At 45.3% G+C, this 11779-nt stretch overlaps 1 protein-coding gene across 6 annotated transcripts in view; it reads left to right on the top strand.

The window, feature by feature from the left end:
• MRTFB (myocardin related transcription factor B) overlaps positions 1–5864 on the top strand; it is a 190555-nt gene extending 184691 nt beyond the window's left edge. For all 6 annotated transcript variants that reach the window (XM_055340104.1, XM_055340103.1, XM_055340107.1 and 3 more), the window contains one exon: positions 254–5864. In XM_055340104.1, the coding sequence (XP_055196079.1) occupies positions 254–786 (533 nt within the window). In that variant the 3' untranslated portion in view covers positions 787–5864. The remainder of the gene's footprint in view (positions 1–253) is intronic.
• The last annotated feature ends 5915 nt before the right edge of the window (positions 5865–11779 follow it).

Here is an 11779-nt window from a genome sequence, read left to right on the forward strand (position 1 = left end):
TTGTGATGCTTATCACTCTTACCAAAAAAAGGATAGAAAGCATATCAGAATGTTCTAAGCTAAATATTAACTAAGATGAGCCATCATCCTATAGGTTATCCAGGACCATACCTGACCAATAGCATTCTCTTCCTACCCCTAAGATGGACTGTGAATAAGTCTTCGCAAAATAATAAAATAACTGTCCTGGTAATAGATAAAAATGTTTAAAGAGTAGTAAATTGTAACTAATCACTTCAATTATTTTGCACAGAGATTTCCCTCCCTATAAAAGAAGAGCCTTCGCCTATTTCCAAAATGAGACCAGTGACTGCCAGCATCACCACAATGCCAGTCAACACAGTGGTGTCCCGCCCGCCACCCCAAGTCCAAATGGCACCCCCCATCTCCTTAGAACCCATGAGCAGTTTATCTGCCAGCCTAGAGAACCAGCTAGAAGCTTTCTTGGATGGAACTTTACCTTCAACCAATGAAATTGTTCCACTACAAAGCAGCAGTGAAGACAGAGAGCCCTTCTCTCTGATCGAGGACCTCCAGAATGATCTGCTGAGTCACTCAAGTGTGCTGGACCATTCACACTCACCCATGGAGACTTCCGAGGCCCAGTTTGCTGCAAGTACTCCCTGTCTGTCACTTGACCTTTCTGACTCAAACTTGGACAACATGGAGTGGCTGGACATTACCATGCCTAACACGTCAGGGCTCACCCCCCTCAGCACAACTGCTCCCAGCATGTTCTCTGCTGACTTTCTAGATCCACAAGACCTGCCGTTGCCATGGGACTAACAGCACAGATTTCTCATTCGAGTTCATGACGTTTAAGAAGATGAAGAGCATTCTAGGTCAGTTTTTAGAGACAGATTAATAGTTGCATTGTTGCAATTAAAATATGTTGTTACAGAAAGAATGAATAGATCGGCACAGCCTGGAAACCGAGCGTGAAAATATTTCACTGAGCCCAGCAGTGATTTTCTGCAATTTAACACAGCACAGGGCTTTCTGAAAAATCATTGGTCAAAGAAGACTCCTCTGTTTCTCCAGACTTCAGCAAAGAATGAATAAAGACATACAGAAGAGTGATGTGTGAGGATAACAACACGAGGATTCTCTGGTCATCAACTGAAACTACATTTACACTTCTGTGGTCACCTTAAGACCCTGAATAGAAGGCAGACAGCTCCACACAGAAGAGAATGCCAGTGGAGGGAGGTGAACGGTCACTGCATGTGGGTATGTCCTAGAAATGGCCTGAGCCCGGCCCAGGCAGCAGAGGCAGTGGAGAGCGCCAGCCAGTTCCGTGACAGCTTCCAGCTGAAGACTTTTGGTTCCATTCAGAAACCAACCAACCTAATTTTTCTGTGTTGTAATTTGTGATTTGAGGACTCTTACTTTAGCTTCCCAGATTTAAATTTAAGTGGAAGATCTTTTACCATCACTAGACAATGTCTACAAAATACTGTCATAAACAATCCACTGTAAAAAGTACACATATATTGATAACACTGAAAATTCTATTAGCAACCCTCGGGGTTGATTAGATTGATCTTAATGTGTATATTAGACATTTGTATGTATACTCTGACATTGTAATATGTACAGCCTACGTTGGGGTAAGGAATTGGGTATCCAGTGGTCCTACTTATTTTAATAACTCGACTATTTCTAGAGTACTTGAGCCATGTGTATTTCCGTATTTAAAGAAATGCTGACTGATTTCAGGTAACCAGACCCATCTCAAAGAACCAAGGAAGGCTTTAGTGTAAAATATCCTTCTGAGCTGTTGAGTTGCATAGAGAGGGCAGAGGAGAAGTGTGCCACCAGCCCAGGATGTTCCTGCGGGGGCTCCAGGTTAGAATCTCAACAGGCTGGCCATTGAGCCCCAGGTCTGGCCACCTCTTCTCTGTCGCTTTTCCCTGTCATTTTACAGGCTTGTAACTGGATGTCATTCCCAAGCTCTCACCAATCTCAAGCCGAACATTGAAAAACTGGAGGTTTTACTAGTCATCGTTTTATATAGAAAAGAAGTTATCATGTATTTGCTGGGTAGTTTAAGAATTTTCTAAAATGCCAACTATCACAGGACTTCCAAAATTATTTTCAAGCTACTTAAGGATATGACAAAACGTAAGTAACTGAAAACAAAAACAAAAAAACAACCCTGAAATCTACCAAAAAAGTGTGAAGGTGTTTCTTAAATATTATCATCATGCTCTGCACCTCACTTCATGTAAACCCAAGGGTCAGGTTGCTTCTCTGGGTCCTTAGACGTCACCATGGGAATATCACCATCTAAGAGCCAGCCTGATCCATTATTTGGAAAGAATTTGAGCATCACTGCAGGGTTTGTGCTTTGCCTAAGAGCTGATCGTCTTTCAAATCTTTATTTTGGTTTGTAGATTTTACTCCCTGTAAGGAAGGTTTGTTTTTCCAGTATTTAGCTGCCCAGAACCCTGGAGCCCTCTTTAACTGGCACCTCCCAACTTGAAAGCATTTCTGAAGGGTTCAAGGCAGAAGCAGTTACGCTCAGTGAGTCATTTAAATGTTTATAAGCTGGTAATCCAGTGCATGGAATCTAGTAACTTTGTTAACAGAATGCTGCCCTGTGAGCAAGCCCAAGAGGCTGTGCCACTCCGGGCGGCATGTCCAGCCCCAGCCTGTCCCTTCCAGAAGAGCCTGTCTCCTTGGATAGGGCAGTTGACTTGGACAGGTACTTGTTGGGGCCGGGGGGATTGGGCCATGGATTTTTGTCTGGGGCTTACCTACTGCACACTCAGACTCTGAGCATCCTCCTCACTCAGATTGAAATGGCTTAAGTGAGCACCAGACATCAGTGGGACCGTAGGAGGCCCGTGAGCGGCTAGGGCCATTGGCTCTCATGGACTTCCTGTGTCTACTATCCTGGGCCGTGCACACACATGCTCTCCTAGCCCTCGGCTCTCCTCCTGCTTTTTAAAGATAAGGTCTGAAAACTGCGACAGGAAGGATGCTCTCCAGAAATACACACGTCAGTGCAGAGAATGCCATCCCGCTAGCCTGCCTGCTTCTGACCACGACCTGCTCAAGTACCTACTTCACACATGTGTTCACACTCTTATGTACAGAGCTTCCACAGAAGGGAAGGAGAGGAATCTTCCGTCACCAACTCTACCCACACCATTCCACCGGGCCCTCCCGTCCTGGCTTGGGCAGCGAGCCCGGCACGCGTGGCATGGGTGCCGCCGTCCACAGTCCCAGCTGCATGTTCTAGGTTAGCATGACCACCCAGACCATGTGCAGCCTGTGACGTGACCAAAGGCGACGCTGTAAGCAAGGCCCCTCCGACCTGACTCGGTGTACGTCCTGCTAAGCGATGGAGAGGCGTTCACCACAGAGGACTATTTGTATTGTTCGCGCTGTCACAGCCAGTAAAGCCCAGGGCAGGACGGCCAGTTGCATTTTCAGTCTGCAGGCGTGTCGTTCAGATGTGGTAGCGTGGTACGTCGTCTCACGGATCATATTGCCAAGGAAACCACCAGGTCCTGGACACGTGTTCTCCCGCATTGTCGTACCTTCCTGAATATTCCTGAGACAGAGTAGTATCCTGCCTGCCTCTCTAGGGTATGCAGGTGCCAGGTCACGCCATCGGGGGGCAGGAAAGTCACACCAGAGCTTCTACCGTCCTTGCAAGTCTAGGGCAGTGGGGTCCTCGCATACATTTCAGCAGCGCGTGTCGAGGGCCCGTCAGCTCACGTGCTAGCGTTTCTCCTGAATTGTGCAATCTACTGTACAGTAATTGCCACATATTTGTACATAGATCTCTTCCCAATTCGTGGGATATCTTGCTCCGATACTTCGTGTTTTATAGGACTATTTTTATGATCCTAGAGAGAGCTCTCATGTAAGTTTCCTTTTGAAAGGCTGCGCGGTTTTGCGATCCAGGTGACTACACCCAAGGCAGCCGATTTCAGAAGGCCGTGGGCTGCGGCCTCCGGGCTGCGGCCTGTTGAAAGCGACGTCATGGTAATCCGATAGCGCTATGGAACTGTGCGCTCAGCAGCCCCGAGTGATGTATCAGCAGCATGTTACCCATTTTGTCACCAAAGTTGACTCAGGCTTCCTCCCCCCCGCCCCCCCAGATCATTCCAGGCCACCTCGCTGTCTTCAGCGCCCTTTCAGAATTCCCAGGCTGCAACCAGCCACAGCAGCTGGCAAAGCACTGTCCTCACAAGTGATGGGACGGTCCCTCTCCTGTCTGCCAGCGGGCTTGGCCTTACAGACATGAGCGGTCAGGGCCCTTTGGCAGGCGCAGCACATGCCCTCAGACCATTGCCGAGGGCCTGCCTGGCGGGCAGCGGGCCTTACCAGGCTCCTGCTGGCAGTCGGGGGTGGGGGGGGCACCCATGTCTGCACACGTGCATCCTGACCCCTGGTAACAGAGCAGGAAATCAGACAAATTGCCTGCTGCCCTGGAGGCCACACAATTAGTCCAGGTTAACCAAGCACATTAACTGGAAGGTCAGCTTTATCAAGGAGCATGGCTTACAAGGGCAGGTCTGTGTGTTTGGAGAGCATCCTAACTGCATTCAGGCTCATCTAAGTGGTTGCAGTCAAAACTGGAAAAATAAGACGCAGTCATTCTTTGTCCCGGCTCAAACCTCGCTCCCTCACTGGTCTGTCCCGGCCACCTTTCCTATTTGTGAAGTGACTGCCTGCATGACAACCAAGAGGCCTGTGTGTATTCCCCATTCACCCTTCCTTGTGGTAGCTGAGGAATCCCTGCATCACTGCAAAGGCTTTCCGCCTGCAAGCTCTGATAAAAAGCTGCACATGTTTACAAAAGAGTGCTTACCCTCCACACTAACACATTGCTCTGTGAATCGTGACTGGGAAATGTCACAGTCGTGTGACAACAGGATGGCAATCTCAGACCAAAGGTGCTGCCTGGAATCAAAATAGGTCATTGGCGATAATCCACACAGCTGTCGTGTTCAACAGAGCTTTGTGCCAACTACTAAGACAAAGCTTTAACCAAGTTCATAGAATCACCGAGACTCGTAACGATTACCTCTCTACATTATGCTGTAAGGAAACTCGCTGATTGGATGGGAGGAGGGAGCATTTAGGGAAGGGTTTAGTATTTACCAAAAGTACTTAACCTCAAGTAACCAATAGTAATGCAAACTTGCTTTAAAGGAACCAAAGGCATTGCCAAGTATTTGCCAAAAGGAGGCACTTTTTATTTAAAATTTGAGACTAACGAGATCTCAACAATCAGTCCCAAAAAGGTATTATCCACTTAAGGTTATAATTTTCACAAAGATGTAGATATTTCTCTATTGTTTTCATGTAAAATAGATTTGTTTTGTTGGTTTAAGAATAATACATATTTAGTAGTAATACGGAGTTTCTTCCTAAGTGCAGATTCGTTTCCTTCTCTCTTGCTTGCAGTAGAAACACAGCGTGATAGGTGTTTCTCTTCTTATTTTCATGGTCACATTATGTCTTAGCATCTCACTTTATGAAAACAAGGAGAAAGATACCAACCTACAGAGCCCCGCTTACTAAAGCACTAGCTTAAGAAACAAAAAATTATGGCAATCGGGGGTCCATTCGTGTATTGCCTTTATGTTGTTTTTTAAAATGAAAACCATGATGCCTTTGTATTTGCTGTTTGCACCCCTGAAATCAATTCCGTATCATGTTTGAATGCCATACATTTTGCACATGTACTGTACATAGGTAGCGCATACTGTATTTTTATATGTGTGCACATTTATCATCAGATCTTTTGTACATAGTGGCAGTATGGTAGCCGACCGGGAAACGTTTGATATCTCAGCAATTTTGCATTTTTGTGTCTCAAATAAAAAAACCTTTTGATGTACTGTGGTTCTTGCTGTGCGGTGGGAGGCCAGCACACTGGGGATGGGGAGAGCCAGTACAGAGCTGCAGGGGGGCTCGGGGGACACCCCCACCTCCAGGACCCCCCCCCCACAAAGCGCCGGATGCAGGCAGGAGCCTCCCCGAGGCGAGCTCTAGCTCACACGTGGAGGGAGCCACCCCCCGCCCCGAGCAGAAACCCTGACCGGCTGCCTTGAACGTGACCAGATCCACACCAGAGTCACGTTCATCGTCCCACAGCGTAAGAACACAGTGAAGCGTCAGGTGCATTCCGCACCCGGTGCAGGTGCGCTCTTAGGGGGCGGCAAAGCCACCCACAACATTCCCAAAGCCCCAGACGGTCCTTCAGGTTAGCCAAGTCTCCAAAAAACTACGTATAGGAAGTGTTTTTATAGACCATGCAAAATGGCCTTTAGGACCAGGTATGCTAAAAAACAAAAAAAAAAAAAAAAGGATTCGATACTCTTAGCAAAATGGCACTTAACGGTCAACCTAGAAGCCCACATCAGCACTAGGTTTTGGGGAGGACCGCACCAGCTCCTCCCCTCTTGGTGGGCTCTGGGCCCCGCGTGTTGGTGTCTGATGGCATCGGCCGCAGGGGCCAAGCGGACCCTCAGGGATGGGGCACCAGGACACGGCGCAGCAGGTGCGGCAGGTGTGGGCTCCAGGTGCGCGCTCGGGAGGTTCCCCAGGGGCTGAAACCCCCCCACCCTGGAGGGGACCACGGGCCGGGGCCTCAGGAGGGCAGGAGGACGCACCCAAGACCAGGTCTGGACAGGTGGGGCCGCCAGGTTCAAGGATCTCAGGCTTTGGGGCTCCAGAGGCTTCCATCAAGGACTGCTGGCCTCCGGGGGGCGCAGCCCCCGAAAGCTCCTCAGGCACAAGACCCCCTCGCGCAGCATCCCCCCAGCTCCCTCGGCGATTACCCACCTGCCCAGCCATGGAGAGAGCCCAGAGGGAGCTCCGAGGGAGCCGAGCCACACTGCAGGACCACCCGCTTCAGGACAGGCGTAGCCTGCGGCCCTCTCCAAGGTTCCCCGTCCCCTCCTGACCATCCCCTCCCCCTCCTCCCTTCCACAGGCAGCCCAGCTTCCCATCAGCCTCCCAGCGGCTCATCCTAACCCATCTGCACCTTCCAAGGGAGACCTCACCTTGATACCCTGGCCCGTCCCCTCTGTTAATTTTTATGGCAAGTTATTAAGAGGAAACCCATGCTGTGTTAGTTACAGCGGTTTTGTTAGGATGCTTTAAGCACTAGAAAAGGTCTGCAAAGCTGTTGCAGCAAGTGGCTTTGTATTCTCTACTTAAGTTAGGTCTGTTGAGCAGCTTGGAAGGTTGGCCAGGACATCACATTCACTAGGGATACAGAAGCCACCATGGGGAGACCCAGAGAAACGTGCTACAACCCAAAGCTACTTGGCCCTCTCCCCACCCTCCCAGGACGCAGTGTGAGCCAATGGGAAGGCAGCTGGGGACAGAAGCATATTCAGTGCTGTGAGGGCCCAGAGCCTGCACCAAATATCTTATGTGTCCGATCTCATTTAACCACAAGTGGAGGCGCTGGGAACTCATAACCCCCACTTTATAGATGGGGCAACTGAGGACAGAGCAGGGAATGATTTGCCAGAAATTACAAAGGAAGCAGAGTGTGGATTTTAGATTTGAGACCATGCTTCTGATACCCCAGAACCCTGACCACATTCTGTAGACCCGGTGCACAAAATGCTCCATCCCTGTTCTGATACATTATAAATTCAGCTCATTGTGGCTGACTTCGTTCACCCCGGTCAGGAGGCTCACCCCCACCCCAGCGTCTCTCCAGTCTCAATCTCACACATTTTACAAAGCAGCTACTCCTAGGAATGGCAAGTGGCACTCAAGCACCGTAGGGCTCTTGCTAGGTTAGCCAGCCACAGCCTGGATTGCAAGACTAGGACATCCTAAGTGAGCCCCACTGGCCAGGCCATACACAGCGAGCGACTCACAATCAAATGCGGGCCCACCAAGGCTGGGGTTTGTGTAGCCACTTGAGCACATCCGGAAGCTCAAGAGTTACAGAATGGTTTTACAACACCTAATAAAGTTCAAGATACAAGCTCTGTGCCTCAACTTTCTTGGTACACATCCTCGAGAAGCAGCCATGCGCCCAGATAGCCACCTGCCCGGATCAACACTGAAGCGTCCTTTACGGAGCAGATATAACAACACGCCTTTCCACCGGAGAACTGTCCAAAGGCGCCATGTACAGAAATGCACTAAATCAAACATGTCAACGTAGAAGAATCTCCAAAGGCTTCACGGAACTAAGTGCAGGAAGAAGCAGACAAAACTCAAGTAACATTTTAAGACAAGGAGGATTTGTATCTATAAAGATAGAAAGAAGCATGGCTGGTAAAGACCTGTCAAATTTCAAGGTTCCGGATGCTTCTGGAAAAAAAGAGAATTAGATTGTGGAAGGTGTAGGGTAAGCTTCAATTAATACATTTAATTTCTTCTTCCATGTTTTATTTAATAATTCTATAGCCATATAGAAAAATGTAGGAAAATATTAACATTGTTTACTGGCAGTTGATTTCTTATTCTCACCCCATTATCTTCTATGAGTTGGAAATATTTCATGTAAAAAAAAAAGATTGGTTTGGGGGCACCTGGGTGGCTCCAGTCTGTTAAATGTCTGTCTTGGGCTCAGGTCATGATCTGGGGTTGAGCTGGGCTCCTTGCTGAGAGGGGAGCCTGCTTATCCTTCCCACCCCCACCCCGCTCCAATCATGTGCTCTCACTCTCACTCTCAAAAAAGTAAAATCCTCAAAAGAAAGATTTGTTTAAAAATAAAGTTATAAGGGAAGAGTATAAACAACTGTATGCCTATCCATTAACTTAAAGTTCCTAGAAAGACACAACCACTGAAAACTGACTCAAGAAGAAATCCGAAATCTGAATAGACCTACAAGTACAGAAAATGAATTAATTTTTAAAAACTACCCACAAGATGGCTTCACTGGTGAACTCTACCAAAACTTCAAAGAAGAATTAATACCAATTTTTCACAAACTCTTTGAAAAAATAAGAGAATGCTTCCCAACTTTTCGTAGGCATGACCCTGATGCCAACACCAGATAAAGACATAAGAAAACAAAATAAATAGGCTGATACTGCTTCAGAATATACCTACAAACATCCTGAACAGAAGACCAGCGGACCAAATACAGCAACATATAAAAAGTAGTAGACATTAAAATATTTCCACATTCTGTTTTTAACAACCACTAGCTTAAGTTTCTACTCTAAAATTTATAACTAGTAAAACATTACAGGAAAAAATATCTCATTTATAAGCCACTTGAAGTTGTGTTTTGCCTTATCAAATTGGGCCTGCTCTTTAGCCAAAAGCATAAATTAAAAACAAATTTTACCTGAGGGGAAAAAAAGTTATTATATAACCAAGACCAAGTAGGGTTTATCTTGGGAATGCAAAGTAGGTCTAACATCTGAAAATAGTTAACGATTAATGTAAGGCACAACATCAACAGAATAAGGTACAAAAGCTATAGAACCATCCCAGTGGATGAAAAAAGCATTTGAAAAAATTCAGTATCCTCTAATGATAAAAATACATAACAAACTAGGACTAGAAGTGCATTTTCTCCTAATAAAGGTCATCTAAATGAAACCCACAGCTGAGGCACCTGGGTGATTCAGTCAGTTAAGTGTCTGCCTTCAGCCCAGATCATGATCCCAGAGGCCTGGGATTGAGCCCTGTGTTGGGCTCCCTGCCCAGTGGGAAGTCTGCTTCTCTCTTTCTCTCTCCCTCTATCTCTCCCCCTGCTCGTGTTCATGCTATCTCTCAAATAAATAAATAAAATCTTTTAAAAAAATAAATAAATGAAGCCCACAGCTAATAGCACACTTAATTGTGAAAGACCGAATGCTTGTCCCCAGTGATCAGGAAAAAAAAAACAAGGATGACCACCTTCATCGTCTCTATTTGAAGCAGTACTGGAGGTACTAAATAGGACAATTGTGCAAGAAAAACAAGAAAAGTCATCCAGATTGAAAAGGAAGAAGTAAAACTATATTTATAGATGACATGATCTTGTATATAAAGAATCCTAAGGAATCCACTAAAAAAATCAATTGTATTTCTAGACACTAGCAATAACACGCCAAAAATGAAGAAAACGATTCCATTTGCAATACCATCAAAAAGAATAAAATACTTATGGAGTAAATTTAACAACAGAAGTACAAAAGACATACTCTGAAAACCACAAACTGGTGCAGAAAATAATTAAAGAAGACCTAGGTGGATGAAAAAACATCCCATGTTCATGGATCAGAACGGCAATATTCCAAATATTGACCCATAGATTAAATATACTCCCTATCAAAATCCCAGTTGACTTGTTAGAATGTACAAGGTGATCCTAAAATTCATATGGAAATTCGAGGTATCCAGAATAGCCAAAACAATAATGAAAAGGAAGACCAAAGTTGGAGGACTCTCACTTCCGGACTTTGAAACTTACTACAAAAAAAGAAGCAAACAAACAAACTACAAAGCTATAGTAATCAAAAATGTGGTACTGGCATAAGGACAGACATAGAGATCCATGGAACAGGATGGAGAGTCCAGAAATAAACAGTTATATTTATGATCAATAGGTTTTTAAATTTTTTTTCAATAGTTTTTTTTTTAAATTATTCTTCTAGAGCAGTTTTAGGCTCACAATATAAGTAAGGGGGAGGTCTAGAGAGTTCTCTACACCCAATGCCCCATCAACATCTGCACTGGAGTGTACATTTGTTACAATTGATGAACCTACACTGACACATCGTCACCCACAGTTCAGAGTCTACATCAGGGCTCACTCTGTGTTGTCCATCTTAAGGGTTTGAAGATAAGTATTTTGACATGTGTCCAACATCATGCTTCATACAGAGTATCTCACTGCCCTAAATATCCCCTGTGCTCTGGCTTTTCATCCCTCCCTCAGACCCAACCCCTGATAACCACTGATTTTTCTTCCTTTTTACTATCTCCATGGTTTGCCTTTTTCAAAATGTCGTATCATTGGGATTACACAATATGTAAGCTTTTCAGACTGGCTTCTTTCACTTTGTAGTACACATTTAAGGTTCCCCCATGTCTTCTCATGGCTCAATGACTCATTTCCTTTTAGCACAGAATAACATAACATTTTCTGGATGTACCACAATTTATTAATCAATTCACCTCCTGGTTGGTTGTTTCCAAGCTTTGGCAACCATGAAGAAAGATGCTGTAAATATCTGTGAGCAAGTTTTTGTGTGAATAAATTTTTTTGTGAAAAAGTGCTCTCCATGTCACTAACGATCGGGGAAATGCAAATCAAAACCATAATGAGATATCACCCCCTGCCTGTTGGAAGTACTATTATCAGAGAGTCAAAAGGTAACAATGATTGGCAAGGATTTGGAGAAATCAGAACCTTTATGCAATGGGAATGTGAATTGGTACAGCCACTATGGAAAACGGCATGAAGTTTTCTCAAAAAACTAAAAATAAAACTATCTATTAGAACTACTAATAGATCAGCAGTCTCACTCTTGGGATATATCCAAAGGAAATAAAACCACTACCTCAGAAATATATGTGCACTACAGTGTCCACTGCGTTATTATTCACAGTAGCTGAGACCAGGAAACACCCTAAGTGTCCATCGACAGATAAATGGATAAAGAAAATGTGGGGTGTATACACAATGGAATATTACCCAACCTTAAAAAAAGAAGGAAATCTTGCCATTTGCAGAAACATGGATGAACTGGAGGACGTTAAGCTAAGTGAAATAAGCCAGATACAGAAAGACAAATCCTGCATCATCTCATTTATATGTAGAATCTAAAAAAAGTCATAATT

This window comes from Nyctereutes procyonoides, unplaced genomic scaffold (assembly GCF_905146905.1).
Source record: "Nyctereutes procyonoides isolate TBG_1078 unplaced genomic scaffold, NYPRO_anot_genome, whole genome shotgun sequence".
Classification (NCBI taxonomy): Eukaryota; Metazoa; Chordata; class Mammalia; order Carnivora; family Canidae; genus Nyctereutes; species Nyctereutes procyonoides.